The following is a 22,268-nucleotide window of genomic DNA, read 5'->3' as shown; positions in this document are numbered from 1 at the left end:
ATTCTTTGAAGGTTTTACCAAATGGAGGTAGCACCCAGTCAAAACAGAACAAAAATCAAAAGAAATCTAGCACTCTTACCAAATAAAACATGCCCACCCACCTCAAGTCTCTCACCTCTACCCATCATCTCTGTCCTAGCCACTAATTTGCTTTACTACAGTGTCAACAAAAACATAAAATTCTAAGCACCTAAACATGAATGAACAATCTCTCTTAGGCATATACTTTTCTTCCACAACGTCCTCTCCTTCTTCTGCCTCCCCCATTCAGAGTGCTCTTTTCCACTCACAGGAGAACGTACCTGGTAGGACACTGAGAATAGCATTTATCATTGAGCATTTCATCATCTATGTACACAACTGTACTAATATCAAATTTGGGAAAACAGATTTAAAAGATACTTAACTTTGGAATATATACAAGTCAGATAAAATTAAGGTGAGAGCCAGATTTGACATTTTTCCTAGCAACTGTGTAAACGAATCTTTTGATATCAGAATGAATTCACATAGTTAAGAGTAATGACATTAAAAATTGCTTAGGTAAGGGTCACCTGAGTGGCTCAGTTGGTTAAGTGTCTGACTTCGGCTCAGGTCATGATCTCATGGTTCGTGAGTTCAAGCCCCATGTTGGGCTCTGCACTGGTGGTGCGGAGCCTGCTTGGTATTTTCTCTCTCCCTCTCTTTCTGCCCCTTCCCCACTTGCTCTTTCTCTCTCTCTAAATAAACAAACTTTTTAAAAAATTGCTTATGTGACCAAAACAATTCTTTTCTGACTATGGGATCCTTCTCTATCCATTTGCAGCTGCCTTGCATGACATATTCCTCAAAGATCCTCATCTTTGAGAATCCTCATAACCATATTTCACTGATTCTAAGGCACTCCTTTTTTGATATTTTAACATCTCTGAAATTGAGATTTTTAAAGAATTTTTTTTAACATTTATTTATTTTTGAGACAGAGAGAGAGCATGAACAGGGGAGGGTCAGAGACAGAGGGAGACACAGAATCTGAAACAGGTTCCAGGCTCTGAGCTGTCAGCACAGAGCCCGATGCAGGGCTCGAACCCACGGACCGCTAGATCATGACCTGAGCCGAAGTCGGATGCTTAACCGACTGAGCCACCCAGGTGCCCCTGAAATTGAGATTTTTATAACTGATGACATGTTATAATTGCTGTCAGCCAGACAGTCATGACACAGTTGTCATTGATTCCCTATGTGAAAACATTAAAAGTTTTCATCAAAACTTGTAGAATGGGTATTAGTAGTAGGAAGAAAAGCTGGTGCCAATGGCAGTACACTCTTTAATCCCCTGGGAATCAACTGGTTAAGGAGATGGGATAAGAAAGGTGGTAACTCAGATGTACTAGGCACTTTTCCACAACTGGAGACAAAAAAAAAAAAAAAAAAAGATCAGTTCCATGTAAGTGCAAAGCTAACTTAAGAGGCCAATATTAAAGCTTTTAGGTGTTGTGGGTTTTTTAAAAGTTTTACTTATTTAAGTAATCTCTACTCCCAATGTGGGTCTTGAACTCACAACCACAAGATCAAGAGTCATACTCTCTTGGGGCACCTGGCTGGCTCAGTTGGTGGAGCATGCAACTCAGTGTTATGAGTTCCAGTCCCATGCTGGGTATAGAGATGACTTAAACATAAAATCTTAAGGGGGAAAAAAAAAAGAGTTGCATGCTCTTCCAACTGAGCCAGTCATGTGCCCCAGCTTTTAAGTGTTAGGGTTTTTAATTGATTCTTTTAAGAAATACTTCATCCCCAGCAGTCTTCATGGCACAGAAGATGATATTGTGGGGACAAACACAGAGGTTGAAGATATCCAGCCAAAAAGTGTTACATCTGAGGCAGAAATGTTAAAATAGTTTTAGAAACATCTTAACCAGGGGGCCCCTGGATGGCTAGGTCAGTTGAGCATCTGACTTTGGCTCAGGTCATATCTCGAGGTTCATGCTCACTGCTGTCAGCCGGTCAGTGAGGAACCTGCATCTGAGCCTCTGTCCCCCTCTCTCTGCCCCTCCCCTGCTTGCACTCTCTCAAAAATAAATAAAATATTTTTAAAAATCTATTAAAAAATATTTTAACCAGTCTATTTTATTTATATTTTCCTTTTTATTAGGCATAATAGTGATACATAATAAAAATAACAATCTAATTAAGTCAGTCAGAGTTCTTCCACAGGCATAAAGTAGAAATTCTAGGTGAAGAAAAGCACGGTTTAGTTGGCAATGTTTTTCTTAGTGGTATATTAAAAAAAACAGCTTTCTAATAGACAGCATCTTCAATCATATGAAATATGATATGCCAAACAATGTGAACTTCTCTTTAATAACACAGTACAGACATACACTTATCAAAATACTTTAAAACTATACAGATATTTCTGGCCTATCAATATAGCAATAAAGTGCCAGAAACTCTAGGGTGCAAAAAGCCTTGCTTTGATTTTGGGTACAAATAGCACTTCTCCAGGCGCTCTGGTCTAAAACAGAATGGTGCGGTGCCTCCCAAACTTTAGTGTGCATGAGAATCACTGGATAGGTTGTTAATTCCCTGGGTTCACCCCTGAGATTCTAATTCAGCAGATCTAAGCTGGGGTCTAAGAATTTACACCTCTTTTCCTTTTTTTTTTTTTTTTTTTTTTAACGATTTCATTCTTTTTTTTTTTTTTTCCAAGTTTATGTATTTTGAGAGAGTGAGCACGCGCAGGGGAGGAGCAGAGAGAGAGAGAGAGGGAGAGAGGGAGAGAGGGGGAGAAGGAGAGGGGGGGAGAAGGAGGGGGGAGAAAGGGGGAGAGAGGGGGAGAGAAAAAGAATCCCAAGCAGGTTCCACGCTGTCAGTGCAGAGCCCAACTTGGGGCTCAAACTCACAAACTGTGAGAGCATGACCTGAGCTGAAACCAAGAGCAGGACGCTTAACCGACCGAGACACCCAGACGCTCCATTTTTTTTTTTTTTTTTAAAGATTTTATTCTTAACTCATCTCTACTCTGTATCAATCGTGGGACAACCCACGATCAAGAGTCCTATGCTCCACCGACTGAGCCAGCCCGGCACCCCAAGGACTTACCCTTCTAACAACATTCCAGGCGATACTGATGATGCCAATGGCACAGGTTCGCAGACCACACTGAGAAGCACTTGTTTTCATACTACCTTTTGCCTCATTCAAGATCCACCTCAGACCTTAACACAATCACGCTAGTTCCAATTAGTAATTCCTTCCTTTATTGATTCAAATAACTACGGTTTCCACTCTGTATCAGGCACCATGCCAGGTGCTAGATTTAAAAAAAAAAAAAAAAAAGTCACAGAATAGGATGCCACGATTAGGGTTTACACTGCAGAATGCTTTTTTCTATTTTATATTGAAGCACCATCTGTATTAATCATGTATAAAAGATATCAGATTATTCTACTCCAGATGAACAACTTCATAATGTGTTTTCTCTCAACGTACCTATCTCTCGAGCAAGAATAATACTGCTGAGGCGTATCGGTTGGGAAGATTCAGCAATGAGCACAGCTTTTTGGGAACATAAGGTGCCATTTTCATATAAAGGCTCAACAGTTACTGCGTCATGATGGGTAGAATGCCTGCCAGAATAAAATACTTAAGGGCTGGAGATAAGAATGTGGGTTAAAATGAACTTTTAGCAGAACACAGATTCTTACAGTTTTTCCATGTTACGTTTAATCAGGTGCATGTAAATGACACTTTAAAATAGGAACCATGTTCAGAGACACAAGATTTCAGTGAGAGACTGATGAGAACCTTCCCCAAAGACCCCCTGTGCAAAGTTATACAAGTATTATATTCCTCCCTCAATATCTAAAGTAAGATTGCTACAGGGGCGCCTGGGTGGCTCAGTCAGTTGGGCCCCCGACTCTCGATCTGGGGACAGGTCATTATCCCAAGTTCACGGGTTTTTTGCCTTGCCACGAAGCCTGCGCTGACAGTGTGGAGCCTGCTTGAGACCTTCTCTCTCCGTCTCTCAGTCTCTCCCCCACTCTCTCCCCTCCCCCGCTGTCTCTCTCTAAATAAAATTTAAAAACAAAATAAAATAAGATTGCTATAGTGTCCCCCCAGTCTGTAAACACACTGATGTGTTCCCAATAATGAGAGGCGTAGATTTCTCCTACTCTGAGGAATGGGTTTCGGTCCAATATAAACGGGCTGCTAAGGTAGAAAGGTTGCCTAACTTAGGAGGTCTGAGTCCAACTCCAACAACAACAACAAAAAAAACCGAAACGAAACAAAACCCAACGAAACCAAAACCCAGAAACCTCCTCTTGGGGCTCTGATGCCGAGATTCCCTGCCTCACCCTCGACGAGGCCGCGAAGGCCCCGGGCCGCCGAGCGGGAGGTGAGCGGCGTCCGTCCACTGCACAAACCTCGGCGCCGCTCAGGCCGCGGCGGAGCCCGGACACGTCCGCGAGGCTCTCGCACCCGGCGACGTCGCGGCTGCCCAGCCCCCGCGCGGCAGTCGCCCCTGAAAACACGCCGTCGCACAGGGGGCGAGCCTGGCCACCCAGCGGGGACCTCCTCCCGTCCCCCAAGTTCTCCCTTCTGCCGGCGCGGAATACAGTAACGCAGTGGCGCACGGGGATGCCCCGCGGACAGAGCCGCCCGGGGCGAGTGGCCGGGGCCCCCCCGCCCCAGGCGCCCCGCTCCCAGGAAGTCGTCCCCAGGCCCGGCGGCAAGGCCCCCACAGGAAGCCCGCGTACCCCCTCACCAAGTGTAGCAGCCCCGCTGCGCCTCCAGCAGGAAGGGCACGCGGCCCGGCTCCCGGCCGAAGGGGAGCAACACCTGCGGCACGTTGAGCTTGTTGGCCAGGGTCCCAAGCAGACACTGAAGCAGCAGCGTGACGCGGGGCGTGGGCCAGCCGACAAACGGCCGGCTCCGTCGGGGCCTCGAGGCCCCGGAGTCCGTCATGGCGACCGCCGCTTCCGCGCCCCAGCTCAACTGAGGCCGCGGCCCGCCGGCGCCGGCCAATCCGCGGGCGCCACGCCACAGGGGGCGGTGCCTCCTCCCGGCTGGGAATTGTGGGAGCGCTAGGGAGGGGGCACGTGGCAACCGGAGGCGGGAAGCCTGCCGCGTGCTCAGGGGGCAAGTTCCCTAAATTTTGGCCGCAAAGAAAGGAGCAAAATGCGGAGGAAGGGCTAACTTCTCCCAGTTTAATTTCTTCCGTTGCCTACCTTGTGTTCGGCTCCTGGCAGAAAAAAGTTTTGGTGGGTTTTTTTGGGCTGTAATTTCCAGGTAGCATTGGTCGGTGCCTATAAATGGAAAAAATTTGCAGTCTCTATCATAAACAGCTGACTTTGTCAAGGGAGCTGTGTCTTTTTTACTAGGAGTCAGACTCGTGTCCAGCCTCAAGGCCAGAGTGCAGTAAATGCCAGGCACCAGCGACCAGAAGGCTCAGGTCGTCCACGTGCACAGCCGGTCTCTGAGCAAACACTCCTGGTTAAACTAACCTGTGCTCTCCAAATACCCGACGGACTATCGGCTCAAAGGCTGTCACAGGGCAGTGTGTGAACCGTGTTGAAGTGATTTAAGGAGCACCGAGCCTAATAAATCCGTGGTGTGGAACTAGCACAGTTGTGAAGGAAAAGCCCTGAATGCGCCAGTGCTAACTTAAGTAACCTAGAAGAGGCCTTGCGTATAACTATTATTTCTGATGTTCGCATTTACCCTGATAATACACATTATCTTTACAACTTATTTCTATCAGTACATAGAAGTAAGAATCTCAGCTGAGTTTCGAATCCAGTTTTGGTGGTCTGCTTCCAAAGCGTGTGTTCTCTATGAAATCCTGTTGCCACCACCCACGAAGATCTGATTTTTACCTCAAACCTCATAGTTCCTGTGGAGAAAGCGCATTTGGATTAGTAAATAAAAGTCAAGGAGGTCTGAGAATTGGAGGGACTGGTTCTTTATTTCAAAAAGACAGTTGTCAATTTTCAGTATCAAAACAGTTGCACTATTGGTTTCTTTCTCTCAATCGGCCCCAGAGAGAGCACACCAAAGGAGAGTGCATTGTAAGCCAAGAAGCTGCCGGATGCACACCTAACAGACCTCACAGAAACCTCACCAAAAGGGGGGATTGGGCAGGGAAAGAAACTTTTAAAAGATCAGCGCACCGTCAGCCCACAGACTGTACAGTTCTCAGCCTGACAGAGTTGACCAGGGTGCCCCAACCCTAAAGAAGCAAAGTTTCAAAATAATATAAAATTTAAAAACGGTTTTGTACGTCAGCTATTCAAGATTTCTCCAGCACTAACACAAAGCACAATGACGTGGCACTTTTAGAGACAGCAGCTTCAGTCCCAGAGAAGGGTGACGAGATAAGTTTGTTTCATGTGGCTAAATCAGTGGCAAACATGTAATTTTCTTTTCTTCTTTCAAGGAGGCAGGAGAGCAAATAAGTGGTCACCTCAACATAAAGGGGACATGATCCATGTCTGTGAGCGGTTAGGAGAGAGAGGGGTGAGGATCGGACAGGGATTTGGTCTCAGACAGAGGTCTCACACCTTAATTTGTTTGGTCACTTCTGATGAAAAGAAATTAAAGTTGCTCAAAGATACCTTAAAGCTGAAACCCTGAGCCACACTTTTTTGGCTAACTCCTCCTGGAATCACCTTTCTAATTTGGCCGGTACTTTGGACAGAGCAACGAAGCTTCCCAGAGTGGGTACCTTTCGGGGCTCTGGCCCTCAGTAGGCAGGCAGGCCTTGCCGCTCTCCCTCCTCTGCAGAGAGAGCAGTGTGCGTTAGGCTGAAAAGTTAACTTTCCAAACCTTCCAAGTGAGGAAGGACTAAGACTGCTGCTTCAGAACTGTGGAATTATTAGGAATGTTTTACAAATGGGTCGCTACAGCAACAACAAAAAAAGGTAATTACAAAATGTGTACATCACAACATGCTTGTAAAGACACTTTGCATTGTGCTCACATTCCCTTAAACGTTGTTCCCAAAGGTGCTCGGCCTCAAGCCCGACTGGAATCTCAGGGGAGAGGCAGAGACAGTTTGGCGAAAAAGATACAGGGGTTGGGGTGGGAGAGGCGGCAAAAAGGAGAAAGCGGACTTCCAGTTAAAGATCAGCCCTCAGTTTCCAGGCCAGCTTCGGGCAGGCTGGCCTCAGGCGGAGTCAGGGTCAGGGGGAGGAGCAGCGGCAGGGCGGGACCGGGGTGCTCTACATCTCATTCAGGTCAAGCAGAGTCTGGTCCAGCATCCTTTGTGTACAGAGGTGCTCCTCTTTGGTGCATTTCAGCTTATCTAATGGGTGTAAAGGAGAGACGTTACTAGAACTAGAAGTAAAGGTCAAGGTCTGCCCACCGTGAGAATCGCTCCTGCTGCAGGAAGGCTGCAGACTACCAAAGCACCGCCTTCCCAGCGGCAGGCCCGAGCCACTGCGCCACCCACTTCTGCAGGGACTCTGGCGTGCGCCCTGGAGTTGCAGGTGTAGCTATACCTCTGGGGGAAGGGGCTGGGGACCTATCAGTCATTTCCTCCCATACCCACACCCACCAAGGCTTTCAGTTTTCAGTCCCCGAAGGAGGCAGCCTTAAGCATCAGCCATTCTTTCTTCGGGGCTTTGCCCGTAGGGTGGTATTTATTTGACATGGTTCCGGGCATGTTTCTACCAGTGAAAACATCAGAGTCTCAACCTGAGAATACAAGGTCCTCATGCGCTATAAGCTTCCTCCAAAATGGAAAGGAGAGGAACAACTGGTGGCATGAATGAAAGACCCCCAGAGCCTATCACAGAGTCCCTGAAGCCAAGAACACTGCCAAACGTAAGCAAACCTCAACGGAGGTTTTTGTAGAGCTACTGCTCACAACTAGCTTCCGATAGCTACTTACAATTAAACATAAAACCAGCAAAAAGAAACAAGAAGGAAAACGTCAGGAAAAAAAGCAGCAGCTGAACACCTAGCAAGCAAAACCACAGATCTGTTGATGGCCCGCACCCCTTCCTCTCCCTCCCCTTCTGTCCACCGGCTCAGAAGGGCCCGTCTCTGGGCCTGCAGATGAAGCAATCACAACATCTTGTCCAATCAGTCCTTTTATTGTTAGAAAACATCCATGCCAAGGGGAACACAGCTTACAGTCAGCACACAGGGAAAGAGCAGCAAGTAAGGGTGGAAACCAGAAAACTCTCCCAGGTTTCCTTGCTCTGTTCTCGCGGGCTCCTCCCTCCTTCATCCATTATCTCTTGAAAAGGGATGGAAACACTACCAACTGTTCTCACTACACTGCGGTGGGGAAGTCAGGAATACTCTCACTGCCCCAATTAAAAAGCAATTAAAAAGCAATCTGCTCAGGGCAAAACTGCCTTTCAAAAAAACAATCAGCTTTTTGCTGGGGTCCAGGTCAGTGGGGTGAGCGGTAAGCTCAGCTTAATGGGCAGAGGGAGCCCTGCCCATCAGCCACACAGATCATGCAGCGTTAGCTTCAGCTCGCTAGAGAGCACTCGGTTTCGCTCAAGTTGGCTGTAGAGGCGCTCTGCAGCAGCAACAGAGAGGCGAGGAAACGAGAGAAGAGGAACAGGAGGAGAAAGAGAAAAAGGATGTTAGTGGAATACCAGAAATAAATCCTGAAACCTCTGACTAGCTGGTACACATCACATGCATCTGTGGATGCGAGGAGGACTCAGACACAGGGCAGTGAGACGCAGGCAGGCAGTGCGAGGACCAACAGAGGAATAAAATAAAAATCCAAGCTCACAAGTTGCAAGGACAATGCTTTAAGAAGGAAAAATCTATCTACTTCACAAAGGTATTTACTCCTTGGATTGAAAAACAGACGAGGGACCCAGGGCAAAGGAAGGAGCACAGCTGGCTTACAAGAATTATATTTACAACATTCAGGGTTTGAAAGGAACTCAAGTAAAAAGTTGGTACATTTTTCTGTAAAAGCATTCAACCCAGCATTGTGAATGATAAATTGGGATCAATATCCCTACATCCATTCAATCCTACTCCCTAATGCTTCTTGTTATAGGCGCTCAGTGGTAAACCCAGCATAGGAGCCTATCCAATCAAAACCCCACCTCCCCTTTTCTAAAAGAACCCAATCCGGGGGCGCCTGGGTGGCTCACTCAGTTGCACGTCCGACTTCGGCTCAGGTCATGATCTCACAGTTCGTGGGTTCGAGTCCCGCATCGGGCTCTGTGCGGACAGCTCAGAGCTTGGAGCCTCCTGCAGATTCTGTGTCTCCCTCTCTCTCTGCCCCTCCCCCCTTATTCTCTCTCTCTCTCTCTCAAAAATAAGTATTTTAAAATTTTCTTCAAAAAAAGGACATTTGGGGCGCCTGGGTGGCGCAGTCGGTTAAGCGTCCGACTTCAGCCAGGTCACGATCTCGCGGTCCGTGAGTTCGAGCCCCATGTCGGGCTCTGGGCTGATGGCTCAGAGCCTGTTTCCGATTCTGTGTCTCTCTCTCTCTCTGCCCCTCCCCCGTTCATGCTCTGTCTCTCTCTGTCCCAAAAATAAATAAACGTTGAAAGAACAAATTTTTTTCAAAAAAAGGACATTTGGGGCGACTGGGTGGCCTAGTCGGTTGAGCATCTGACTTCAGCTCAGGTCACAATCTCGCGGTTCCTAGGTTCGAGCCCCATGTCAGGCTCTGTGCTGACAGCTCAGAGCCTAGAGCCTGGAGCCTGCTTTGGATTCTGTGTCTCCCTCTCTCTCTGCCTCTCCCTCTCTTGCTTTCTGTCTCTCTCTCTCAAAAATAAACAAAAACAAAAAATTTTAAAAGAACTCAATCCCGTTGGGGTCAGCAGTGTGTCTAGCCCCAGGGAAGGCGAACTGAGATTATCCTGTTCTCTTTCCCAGCCTCCCTTGCTGTTAGGGATCCAGTTCTGGCCAATGAGATATAGGAGTAATCTGCTGGAAAGCTTCTGGGGAAACTGGCTTTCCTTCTTGCCTTGAACACGGATGTGAGGATGAGAGTTGCAGATTTCAAACTTACAAGAGGGCCAAGAGAGTCAGAGAAACACAGTTACCCCCGGCCACAGCTGCTCAAATCTGACTTGTTGCAGGAGAAAAAAAGTCAGTCCCATATTTATTTAAGCTACAGTTAAGCTGTTTCTTATAACTGAAAGCATTCCTAATATAAATAGTTAAGTGCTCAAAACACTGACTGTAGCTGAATGTTCCCCCCTGCAGCACACCTTAAAGAGGGGGTACAGAGAAACCAAATCCATCAGACGAGCACAGGGGTGATGGGAACTTAGGGACAGACCTTCCTGGTCTACTAGTACCAGTTTCTCAAGTTCACAAGTAAGTTTCTTCCAGTGTTTTCAGTCTGTTTCAAAATGGTCTCAGGACCTCAGTATAAAGACCCACCCTCTTCCACCTTTCCAATGTTAGTGTTATGTGCGGCCGAAGCAAGCCCAAGACATACTCTTCTGTCTTAAAATCAATTGCATCTGTGGGCTGACTGTGCCCACGGTCAAGGTGCAGTGCTTCGGCACGCTGCCCTCCGGGCGGGTTTTCTCCAGTTCTACCTGGAAGATGATATGATGGCCAGTATGGTCCCAATAAGATTTGCCACTTTATGAACACCATCAAAACAGAAAACATACATATACACACAAAATGATGCTGGGAGGGAATAACCAAAATAATAGTTGTACTAAAAGGCAGAACTGGAGTGAACATTTAGAATTGCACGTCTTGTTAAAGCAGTAGTTCTTATACGTATACTATTATTGCCCCTTCTCTCCCCTTGGAAAGAAATTTGGAAATGTATGGGGGCAGTAACTAGAGGACGCTGCACACACATGTTGGGCAGGAGACAGCACTAAGTGGGACTGTTCTGCACATCCCAGAATTATCCACCGTTGAGAACCACCACACTAGCCCAGAAACTCCATGAGGTCTACAACTGCACCTGTCTTATTCACTGGGGCTTCTCTGACAAATGCAGGGGTTCAAATTTCTATTGAACTCTTATTTTTCTTTTTTTAAATGTTTATTTTTGAGAGAGAGTGAGACCGTGAGCAGGGGAGGGGCAGAGAGAGAGGGAGACACAGAATCTGAAGCAAGCTCCAGGCTCTGAGTTCTCAGGACAGAGCCTGACGCGGGGCTAGAACTCACAAACCGTGAGATCATGACCTGAGCTGAAGTCAGACGCACAACCAACTGAGCCCCCCAGATGCCCCTGAACTCTCATTTCTTAAGCTTTCTGTGGCAGGAAATACCACCTGACTCCTCAGAAGCATCCACATCCAAGACAGTTAGTGTGACTGCCACTCCTGTCTTGGGGAAGAAGGGTGTTATCAGAATCTTATCCCTCAAAACGGCCTGGTCAATGAGGGTTTTGTTCCATGTAGGGAAGAAGTAAAGAGACAGAGAAGTGGAAGCATTTTCTTGCCTGATTAAGCTCTAGAGCACATAGTCCCCTAAGAACTGTATGAAGCCAGAAGATAAGTGTGGTCATGCTCTCAACTTGAACTCAGTAACAGTAATAAGGGTTCTAACTCTGCAATCTCTAGTGATTAAAACTTCAGGATCAGACACCAGCTCATTAAAGTTCTTGGTTCCCTGATACAGCAAAATAAAACAAACAAAAAAGGCAAGCCACAGGATCCATTTGGTCTAATGTTCCTTTTAGCCGCGTCCAGTTAGTTAGGGAACAATCCCATGGATGCTACACATCCCTAGGCCTCACTGGTCTGAATCAGGGCCATTTCATTCTGTAACAGAAAGGGGGAGTGGGGATGCTTGAGAGTAAAAGGAACAATACCTGCTTTAAAGCCTCACAGTTCAAGAGATGAGAAAGAACAGATTTTGTTTGTTGTTTTTTTTTTAACTTCTCCCTAATATTAAAGCTGGGGAGTGGTCAAGCAGTACCATAGAGAAAGAAAGAGATTGGGCAAGGCTGAGACGAGGCTGCCCAAAACCACAGGGCAGTGAACGCTCCCGAACCGTGTCATGCCTCATCCGAACAAGGGTAAGGAAGGGTAGAAAAGGACTCTAACCCACCAGCCTGTGATTCAACCGTAGAAATTAAGATGGGGAGCCCCTGGGTGGTTCAGTTGGTTATGCATCCAACTGGATTTCAGCTCAGGTCATGATCTCACACACAGTTCATGAGTTTGAGCCCGGTCTTGGGCTCGGCACAGATGGAGCCAGCTTGGGATTCTCTCTCCCTCTCCCCTGCTCATGCACGTGCACACGCGCACTCTCTCTCTCACTCTCAAAATAAATAAATAAACTTAAAAAAAGAAAAAAGAATTAAGAGGGAAAAGTTAAAGAGATCAAGAGCTTTGCCCTGGGATTACCAATGCGGCTTCTTGACCCCATTTCCATAGCCAGTCCAGGCCCCAGTAACAGGATGGCTTCTGTATTAAATGGAAGACTGAATTGAGCACCACACACTGTTTCAAATTTCACTCTGCTCTGCTGGCTCCGTCCTCCCTCACACCAGTCATGCCCAGGGAGAGAGGCGACCGGAAGTAAAAGACCTCACTTTTTTCCGAACATCTATCTATTCTCACATACCTCTTTCTTTTGCAAGGAGCCTTTCTCTGCGTCCAGTCAATTCTTTCTGCCCCAAAACTAAAACACCTAGAATCGTACTATCCAACACAGCAGGCAGTCGCTAGCCACATGTGGCTAATTATATTTAGATGAACTAAAAGCACATAACATCAGAATTTTAGCTCCTCAATCACATAAGCCACGTTTTGAGTGCTCAGCAGGCTCTGTATGTGGCCAGGCGGCTGCTGTACTGGCCATCACTGCTCTAGGCTCAATTTCTTGCCTTTACTTTCTTTCCACTAGTTCACTCTTCTGCTCCTTGACCTTAATGCTCAAAACGCACCCTCAAACTAATAAAGTATCAATGACAACATCTCTTCTCGAGTTCTCTTTCTTCACAACCTGTTGGAGTGGAGACGCTCTGGCAATTATCCAGCCGTAAATGTTTATACGATCACAACACCTTGTCCTGCGTCCTCCCTCCACCCAGTTCCATTTACATTCCTCCTCTGCACGGGGCTTCCTGTTTGCTGCATTCTCCTTTTTACACGTGCAGCGGTCTTTCAGGATTCTGACGTACTTTCCTGCTCTAAACTGCCTGCCGCCCTTTATGGAGTTCCAAGTCTCTCTCACGTCCGTCTGTCCCCTCAACCCCCGAATTCTGTCTTCACCTGGATGCCTGCCAGTTTCCCAGACTTCTATTCTCTTCTACTTTCTCTTTCTTCTTCAAACCAGGCCCAGGTGACCTCTCTACATGTTTAATGCCACCACGTCCCTAGGCTCGAAAGCAGTCAGTGTTGACTTTTCCTCCTCACGCTGAGTGCCGCTCATAGCGCCGTCTCTGTATGCAGGGTTATCTCTGGGAAAACCGAAATAACCTACCCTAGTTGTTCTCCAACTAGGGAGCATACTCGCTGCTGGTGCTATGTCAGGAGGTCTCTGGAAGCATATACTTGTGAACTTCAAAAAAACGTATTTGCGGGGCGCCTGGGTGGCTCAGGTGGTTAAGCGTCCGGCTTCAGCTCAGGTCATGATCTCTCGTGGGTTCGAGCCCTGCGTCGGGCTGTGTGCTGACGGCTCAGAGCCTGGAGCCTGCTTCTAATTCTGTGTCTCCCCCTCTCTCTGCCCCCCCCCCCAAAATGAATAAACATTAAAAAATTTTAAGAAACGTATTTGCGGGGCACCTGGGTGGCTCAGTCGGTTTAGTGTCCGACTTCGGCTCAGGTTGTGATCTCACAGCTTGTGAGTTCGAGCCCCGCGTCGGGCTCTGTGCTGACAGCTCAGAGCCTGGAGCCTGTTTCAGATTCTGTGTCTCCCTCTCTCTCTCTGACCCTCCCCCGTTCATGCTCTGTCTCAAAAGTAAATAAACGTTAAAAAAAAAAAAAATGAAAAAACGTATTTGCTGTGTTGCTTTAATGTGCATCAGGAAAAATCACTAGCACACATCAAACCTTTGATTTCAAATGAGAATTATGTAGAGTAAGACAAATTTGAAAACAAGAGTAAATATGAAGAAATAACGTAGGGAGCACAGGAATGTGGCAAAAGCCACCAAGTAGCACGCAAGTGACTGAAATTTGGGAATCACCGTCTTAATGGGCCACTTTGATAATCTGCTCTCCTTGTGGAACACTGACTTAGCTGCAGAATCCGTTCTTCTCCTTTGCTACTCAGATCAGAACGTATCTTTGTTCGAAACCCCCAGTGGCATCCCCGTCGCCCACAAACTAAAACTCCACACCCGAGTCCTGCACACGCCTGCCCCTACTGTCTACATCTACCTCTACAGCTACGTCCTTCCTGTCTCTATCTAATGCCTCTACTCCTCTGCTGGTCCTTGACCAAAACGCTCAATATCCACTGTCCCTCAATCAAATCTGTTTGTCAGGAATCCAATTTTCTAGAACCCGGTAGAAATGAAAAAGCAAGTTTTAGCATGTTTATTAAGTCCCTACTATGTGCCTCGTTCTATGAGTCTCTCCTTACCATCCCACCGGAACCAACCTCGTCCCCTCTGAATTCCCCCAGTTGGGTATTTGTGGCTAAGCCACAGATCATCTGTAGCTTCACATATGTTCTCTACTAGATTCTGGGCAACCTAAAAATAGGGACGGTGCCTCCATCTTTGATTATTTCTGTCCCGCCGTAATTCTTTGTGCCTAAAAGACACCAGTTAAGCGTTAGCTGAATAAATCAATCTATACTTTAATCCCAAAGGCTGTGTAGCAAGAAGGAATGGTATGAACAGAAAGAAACCTGAATTCAATACAACCGAAAGTTTTAGATTAGGGAAAACCTCTGCCCCGGGCTCTCACTGGCCAAAAGAAAAGCAAGTTTTAAATATATAATCTGCTGAGAAACCGAGGTGCTGAGTGAACGCCACTGAGGTGCTTAGGTAAGTACAGCTGCCTGCTGCACTACCCAGGCTGAGCCATCGCGGCTGTGCAAACTGGAAGAGGAGTCTGCAAAAGGTTGTCATGTAATTCCACAACGTAAACCAGGAACAGTTTTACTAACAGAAATTTACCATTTTTATGTATGTAATAAGCCATTTGAAACATGTAGGACTGGTTGTTTAGTTTTCCCAATCACAGCCGTGGATCGCGTCTCATGTCCCACTACCACATGCCGGCAGGCAAACGGCAGTATACCTCGAGTGTTAGAAGGGTCTGAACGAACAAACAGAACTGCTGAAAATTCTATGGATTTCTCCGTGACTTGGGATGACCTAATAAGTCAAGTTTGGTGGTAACACGTTTGAGACCATCAGGTGTTCTGAAGATGCACCACGTGAGCCACTGAAAAAAGGGCCAAGAAAGCGTATCGGGAGGCACTGGGACCCTCTGGGACCCTATCGGAGGAGGAGGAACTAACTGAAAAGGACGGGAGCCTCCAAGTAATGGAGGTGAAAGACCTCCCGCGGCCTACACGCGCCCCGCCCGGAACCTCTGCTGGCCCACCACTCCGACAGGCTCCAATCACTTGAGCTTAAATGTCAAGAAAGAATAGACACACACAAAAGTGGCTTTGATTATATAAGTCAGAGGAGAGAGAGCCTACAATAGCTATTCCCCACATCACACCCCCAAGGCTCCTCCTCAGGGACAGCAGCAGCTTTGTCAGTGACACAAATGCAGGGTGGCAGGAGGCTTCCAGCAGCTTAACATTTTAATTTGGGGGGGGTGGGGGGATGGGTGGAAGAATACATAAGTTGCTTTGTGCCCCCCCTACATCCTAATGCCTTGGGGACCAGCCAGGCCGACCCAAATGGAATCCAGAGCGAGAGTGGGGCGCTGGGTTCCCCGAGGAAAGGGGGCAGATCCAGAACAGAGCAGAAACGGTGATGGTTATCTGTATGAAAAAGTAAGGAGACTCTAGGTAAGAAGGACTAGCATCAATCACACAGCGATTTGGGAGAAAAGGGAAGAGAAGGCGGTAGGAAGGAGAAAGACAGCCAGATACCACAGCCTGAGTCATTTGGCTTCTTCTCAGGGTTAGTAGGACAGATACAAAGAGGTGGATTAGCATCAAGGGTCAGGGGTCCACAGCAAACGGATGAAGTCCCCAGTAACTCTTTTTGGTGCTTTTTACCGCCTGGCTTGCTCTGGGAGTCGGCTTAATTCTTTGCTGAATTTGAGATTTCCAATCGTGGGTGTTTCTCCTGAAGTTCAATACCAGGCACAAATTACATACACACAGGAGATCTGAATTTTGTCATGCAATCAACATTAGGGCCCAAGTCACTGGCTCTCTGGGCCCTACGTTCTTAGTTATCTGATGACATAATTCTACCTTCAGCAGTGTCCCCTCTGAGAAGACTAAATTTGAGAAGCAAATAGAAAAATCATGGTTATAATGAAGGGACTATGAACAAAAATATACTTAAAAAAAAAAAAAAATCACACATCGATCAGGGTGCTACAACTGATTCAATATCAAATGCCACCCCAGCTTTTGCCAACAAGTAACCAGCACCAATAGTTTAAAGATAGAGTGAAGACCCCAGTTTCCAGAGGATAAAACCAAAGCACACTATGCACAGCCTGGAGCCCCCACCACCCACGAGCCAAGGCCCCAGCCCCGCTCTGCTGCCAGATAGTTACATAGAGGTCATGTCATTGAGGGCGTGGTCCAGCTCCTCGCTAATGGCCTTGTACTTCAGTTTCTGGGCATAGAGCTCATCTGGACAGGCACAGGAACACAGGGAGGAACCAGGGGACAGAGTGAAAGGTATCAGAAGCAAATGAAGAGAGGGAATCATTAGAAATTAGGAGAAGTGTGACCACAGGTTAGGAGGACATCCACCCTGGCGGCCACAACAGGCCATTTTCAGATCCTCTGCCCCCCACCCAGACCACTGGGCTTCTTGCCGCGTCTAGTCCACTGCAGTCAGGGTGGAGAACCCAGGCACGGCCGTGACTAGACATTCTTGCTACCAAATGCACTCAAGCAGCTACCACTCCCACCCAGTTAATCCAATTGCCAGCAGGGATAACACTTAATTTGATGAAAACAGAGAAGGGAGAAAGCACACATTAAGATTCAGACACTTCTTCTCTATCTACCGATCAAGACCAGTATTCTTGGCCCCTCTGCTCTGCAGGCTGCTCCCCCAAACCCTCCCCAGGTAAGAGAATGGTGTGCTACCCAGAGCTTATGTCAGAGTTCTCAAAGCACGGCGTCCTTTCTTACAGTGCACACGGCCGCCAAAACGTGGGGACAAAGCGCATTTAGAAAGCCCCTCGGACTGGCCAGCTCTGAGACATGGACATCCCACAGCCGTGTCTCCTGGAGAGGTCGCCCACAGCTGAAGCGATGAACAGGATGGCCAAACGTAGCCGTGGGGTAATACGTGCTCTCACTGCCATCAAAGTATGGCCACCATCTCACCCCAGAGACCACCATTTCAGACCGGCCAACTGGAGGTAAATGCAGCCATGACCAGTCTCCTCCAAGAGAAGGATGCCAATTCCAGAATACTAGACAAAGTCTGACTAAAAGGAAGAGGGTGTATGTGTAAAACTCCAATTCCGGGTCTTGACCCGTTTCACCTAGCTGTGGCACAGGACAGGGCACGGGACGTGTGCCAGGTCCCCACCGACTCCCCTTGGTGCACAGGGAAGGAGGGAAGCGGTCAACGGGCAAGGTCTTCCTCTGTAGCTCTGATCCCGCTCCCAGGCTCCATACCTTCCAAGTCATCAATCGTCTTCTCCAGCTTGGCCACTGACCTCTCGGCAAACTCAGCACGGGTCTCCGCCTGGGGAAACGTGACAGCAGACAGAGTCAGAGATGAGCAAGAAGAGTTCTGTGTCTCCACCTTCTACCTGTACACCCTTCACAATCAAAGCCAGCTCGTCTAAGTCCAAGTTAGGGCCTCATGCACCTCTAAATATTTTGATTCCTTCCCTAGAATTCCCTCAGCTCACCTCCTTGAGTTTATCCGTAAGAATCTTTATCTCTTCTTCGTATTTGTCTTCCTTTTGAGAGTACTGTAAGAGAAGTTGGAATGCAAGTTTCAGAGTAGAACGTACTCACACAGACAATCCTACCACCCCATCTGCCACCACATTCCCTCTTCCAGTGAAATCCTCTCAGATTTTAATGTGTGGTTGGCCCACGAGACAAGAGCAAGGCCCATTTCTGGACAAGAGATCATTAAAATCCACAAGTCAACATCCTTAAGGCCTTGATACCCTCAAATTAGAATCCTCTGGATTTTTTACCTTTAAAATGGACCTAAGCTTTGACCTTATTCCGATCAACCCAACGAGGTCATTTTTCCTTCCTCCTGTTTAACGAGGAGGTACAGCAACACCCCAAGGCCAGCCACATGGCCGAAACAGTCCCACGTGACGCTAAAGAGGAGTCCTCTGTCTCGATCGCTTATTAGGTCTCAGATCTACCATTTGCTGACCCCACTGGTCTGCTAGAAAACTTCTGGGGACCCATGATTACTGCTATTTAGCACATCAGTATCAGCCTGAGGAGAACATGACCCCCAAGCACCTGAGACCACGAAGTGATCTGAACTAAAGCAACGAGAGCACACGGGAATTAGCGTTAATCCCGGGATGTGGATGACGAGGATGTCTCACTAGATTATGTAAGGACTGGGTTTCTCCAGTCTCTCATCAAGGGCAGGGCTGGGTGGGCCCAGGCCCCAGAGCCTGTCACTGTCACAACCAGCCCCTACCTTCTCCGCCTGAGCCTCAAGAGACTTGAGGTTGTTGGTGACATTCTTCAGCTCCTCCTCCAGCTCAGAACACTTACTGTGAATGTTTTACATACCGCAGGAGAGGAAAGGGGAAGAAGGCGAGAATAAAAAAAAAGGGAGAGAGAGACACACAGACGTGAATTGAACCTATATGTAGAGAGAGCTGGAAGGCATACGGGGAAAAGAGAAGTTCCCAGGTCACCTGAGCAAGTGTCAGCCCTCCCTCCCCCGGACCGCAGAGCCTGACAGACGCTGGGCCCTCCCGGGCTAGGACCCAGGATGTCGGACACTAATAAAACCCTGGAGAAAAATCACTACAGGAACGAGTCTACCTCGGGTGGAGGTGGGAACGTATGCCCGACCCAAATAGTCCCCCGGATCACCCCAGGGAAGGAGAGACCCTGCGCAGAGGCGTAAAGCAACTAGGAAAGAAGACATGAAAGATGGCAAGTAAGAGGAACAGAATGGAGCATTCCACGGAGAGGTGAGAAGGCACTCAACAAACCAACCAGTGGAGGGGAGGCAGCTGCAAAACAAAGAACAAAAACCAAGCCCAACGAAACCACGCCGTGCACGTAACCTCGCCGGGGGTGGGGGCTAATGTTAGTACCTTTTCTTCAGCAGCACTCAGACACTTCAGGCTCTGGTCCATCAGTCTGATCTGCTCGTCCATCTCCCGGCAACGGCTGTTAGTGACGGTCACGGGGATCGCACAAGCCAGGTTGTGGGGAGGGAGAAAGGTCAAAAAGGACACAGCAAGAAAACAAGCAGCAAAACGAAAAAAAAAATTGTTTTTCAAAAAATGGGAAGACAACACCGCCACGGACATGGTGTGTCATGTCTGGGAGGGGATGGAGAGGAGGCACAGATATATATGCATCAGCACTGACTTGTTACACAAGGCCCAGAAGGTGCCGACGGGGGAGCTCTTCGTGTCTGCCCTCGCCCTGAGGCCCCCCCAGACTGGCCACACGGTACACAAGAGACAAATCTCGAGCCGGCACGGCCACGGCAGTGTGTCAAGGAGAAGCAGACTTCAGGTGGGAGGACCCTGTAGGGCCTGCCAGGTGACCACTCACCATCTGCTCGTTAGTCCTTATTTTCCCTCAATTTGCAAACTGCCCCTACGAGAAATAATGGAAACTCATCTGGCACCTGTCACTAGTCCAGAGTAAGAAGGGCCCGTAGCCATTCTCAGGGCCTAAAAAAAGCCCACTCTCTAGGCCCTGTTTAACAAGGTGGAAGGAACACTAGTTTATTCACATTAATGCGCAAGCCAAAGGGGAAGGGACCGAACGGGAGGGCAAGACTGGGGGAGCAAGATACTCACGACTCTGCCAGCTCAGCTCGTTCCTCTGTGCGTTCCAAGTCCCCCTCGATAATCACCAACTTCCGAGCCACCTACAGAAGACCCCGGACGGCCCAGTGAAGCAAAGAGGAAGCCATCTCCCTCCCCCGTGGCTCTTTTCAGAAATCCAAGGACGCTGGGGAGAAGGGGGAAACACGAGGCAGCCCACCTCTTCATACTTGCGGTCCGCCTCTTCCGCAATGTGCTTAGCTTCCTTGAGCTGGATTTCCTGGAGCTCCATCTTTTCTTCATCTTTTAGGGCTCGGTTCTCAATCACCTTCATGCCTCTGCCAAACGGTAAGGACAGACACGGCCCTGATGGGTCTGCCACCAGCTCCACCCTCAGGGGCCCTGAATGGCACCTTTAGAAGCCGGCCCCTCTCTACCTGCCACCCAAGAACTCCCACAGCTCCCCATCTTAGTTTGTTTTCTTTAAAACCTTTTCAAAAAAATTAGCTTTCTCTTATAAAAAAAAATAACACACACTTAAGGGGCGCCCAGGTGGCTCAGTCGGTTAAGCGTCCGACTTCAGCTCAGGTCATGATCTCACAGTTGGTGAGCTGGAGCCCGCATCGGGCTCTGCACTTTCTCTCCCTCTCTCTGCCCCTCACTCACTCGTGCTCTCATTCTCTAAAATAAGTAAATAGATAAATAAGTGAAAATTAAAATGATAATAATAATAATATACACTTAATACTCAAGGGTATGGTTTAAGGGCACAAAGTAAGCCCTTCCAGTCCTGCTCACCAGAGGAAAACTCTATTCATAAAGTTTCCAGAAATGTTTCACGAAGAGAAAACCCCAACAGAATGACACGCTACCCTGTTGTGTACCAGGCCTTCCTCCCTTTCTAGAACTTGCACCCTGCTCTGTAATAGAGCGCACACAGCCACGCGACACATTCTCCCAGCAGCACGATGTCAAGGTATGTCTGTCCGACAGGGCATTTTTGATTCTGAAAGCCTTCGTCTGACCCCACGCATGTCAGCACACACCTTTGTTCTGGTTTACCCCACAGCGGCAAGAAGGCAATTGACTATTTTCAACAAAGGTGAGCTGTGATTTGGTTCCCAACCCTGGGCACACATAAAAATCATCAGACCAACTTTCAAAACATCAACACCCAGGGGGCGCTTGGGGGGCTCAGTTGGTTAAAGCGTCTGCCTTCAGCTCAGGTCATTATCTCACTGTTCGTGAGTTCAAGACCCGCACTGGGCTCTTTGCTGTCTGTGCAGAGCCTGCTTCAGATCCTCTGTCCCCCACCCCCCACTGCTTGTGCTCTCTCTCTTTCACTCTCTCTCAATATAAATAAATAAACTTAAAAAAAAAAAATCTAAACACCATCACCACCACCCACACCCCTCTCACGATGGGCTCTAACTGAACTGGGCATAACTCCAGGCACTGCAGCATTTTTAACTCCCCAACGGTCCCCACCCCTCACCCCCATGATTCGAACGGTGAGGCCAAGGTTAAGAAAGCTTATTCAGAACCGATCGCTGGGCTCCATCTCCAGAATTTCAGACTCTTAGATCAGGGGAGGGACGGAGAGTCTGCCTGAATTTTCACCCAGCGCCAGGTGCTGTTGGGCGGGGACCTCACTTGGAGAACCACTGCTTTAGGGGAACTCGTCTCACAAATAAGGCCACGATCCACTAAGTGGAGGCCATCCTGGTGGCCCTCTTTAACAACCATTAGATCAATTTATAGGGTAACACCAATTGCAAAAAGGTCACGGAGTCCAGGGAACCCTCACTCTGTCTTGAAGTGAAATGCATTGACCTGAGTGTTGCAGGTCCCTCTGCACCCCATGCCCCACCCCACAGGCTCCCCTACTCACCTCTCGCTCTCGTCAGCGGCTTTCTCGGCTTCCTCCAGTTTTTGCAGGGCAGTGGCCAGGCGCTCCTGGGCCCGGTCCAGCTCTTCTTCTACCAGCTGGATCCTACGGTTCAAGGAGGCCACCTCAGCCTCAGCCTGTGTTTGAATGAGAACGGACAGAAGTAGGACTGAGATTGGGGCTGAGCGCCAAGCAGAAGGCAGGGTCTGATGCGGCAACGCCTGTCCCAGCGCAGACAGGGACACCATGCACACACGCCCATCTCCCCCTTTCCCACCAGCTGACTTCGGTGCACTCCACAGGAAGAGGAGTTTAAAACACAGTTCCCTGCCCAGCCCTGTGCCACATAGCACCGCCTCCTTTCTGGACTTGGG

The 22,268-nt window shown here is 48.2% G+C and overlaps 2 protein-coding genes across 35 annotated transcripts in view; both read right to left on the bottom strand.

Moving 5' to 3' along the window:
- The window catches only part of NUP210L (nucleoporin 210 like), an 85,067-nt gene extending 79,289 nt beyond the window's left edge, over positions 1–5,778 (bottom strand). For 4 of the 19 annotated variants that reach the window (XM_019822513.3, XM_019822512.3, XM_019822508.3 and 1 more), the window contains exons 1-2: positions 4,748–5,172; positions 3,472–3,608 (exon numbers count right to left, since the gene is read on the bottom strand). In XM_019822513.3, coding sequence (XP_019678072.3) covers positions 3,472–3,608; positions 4,748–4,947 — 337 coding nt within the window. In that variant the 5' untranslated portion in view covers positions 4,948–5,172. Of the gene's footprint in view, positions 1–3,471; positions 3,609–4,337; positions 4,716–4,747; positions 5,175–5,210 lie in introns of those variants that run through there. The other 15 variants (XM_019822517.3, XM_019822521.3, XM_023248094.2 and 12 more) reach the window with 11 other exon arrangements.
- A 150-nt stretch (positions 5,779–5,928) lies between these two features.
- The window catches only part of TPM3 (tropomyosin 3), a 28,426-nt gene continuing 12,086 nt past the window's right edge, over positions 5,929–22,268 (bottom strand). For 2 of the 16 annotated variants that reach the window (XM_019822522.3, XM_019822525.3), the window contains 8 exons: positions 21,898–22,031; positions 20,227–20,344; positions 20,040–20,110; positions 18,689–18,764; positions 17,922–17,984; positions 17,683–17,752; positions 16,599–16,677; positions 8,058–8,515 (listed from right to left, as the gene is read on the bottom strand). In XM_019822522.3, the coding sequence (XP_019678081.1) occupies positions 8,494–8,515; positions 16,599–16,677; positions 17,683–17,752; positions 17,922–17,984; positions 18,689–18,764; positions 20,040–20,110; positions 20,227–20,344; positions 21,898–22,031 (633 nt within the window). In that variant the 3' untranslated portion in view covers positions 8,058–8,493. Of the gene's footprint in view, positions 7,286–8,057; positions 8,516–15,517; positions 15,847–16,594; positions 16,678–17,682; positions 17,753–17,921; positions 17,985–18,688; positions 18,765–19,319; positions 19,396–20,039; positions 20,111–20,226; positions 20,345–21,897; positions 22,032–22,268 lie in introns of those variants that run through there. The other 14 variants (XM_019822523.3, XM_019822526.3, XM_011291254.4 and 11 more) reach the window with 10 other exon arrangements.

This window comes from Felis catus, chromosome F1 (genome assembly GCF_018350175.1).
Source record: "Felis catus isolate Fca126 chromosome F1, F.catus_Fca126_mat1.0, whole genome shotgun sequence".
NCBI lineage: Eukaryota > Metazoa > Chordata > Mammalia > Carnivora > Felidae > Felis > Felis catus.
The sequence above is the reverse complement of the archived record's forward strand: the minus strand, read 5'-3'. Positions and strand labels throughout refer to the sequence as shown.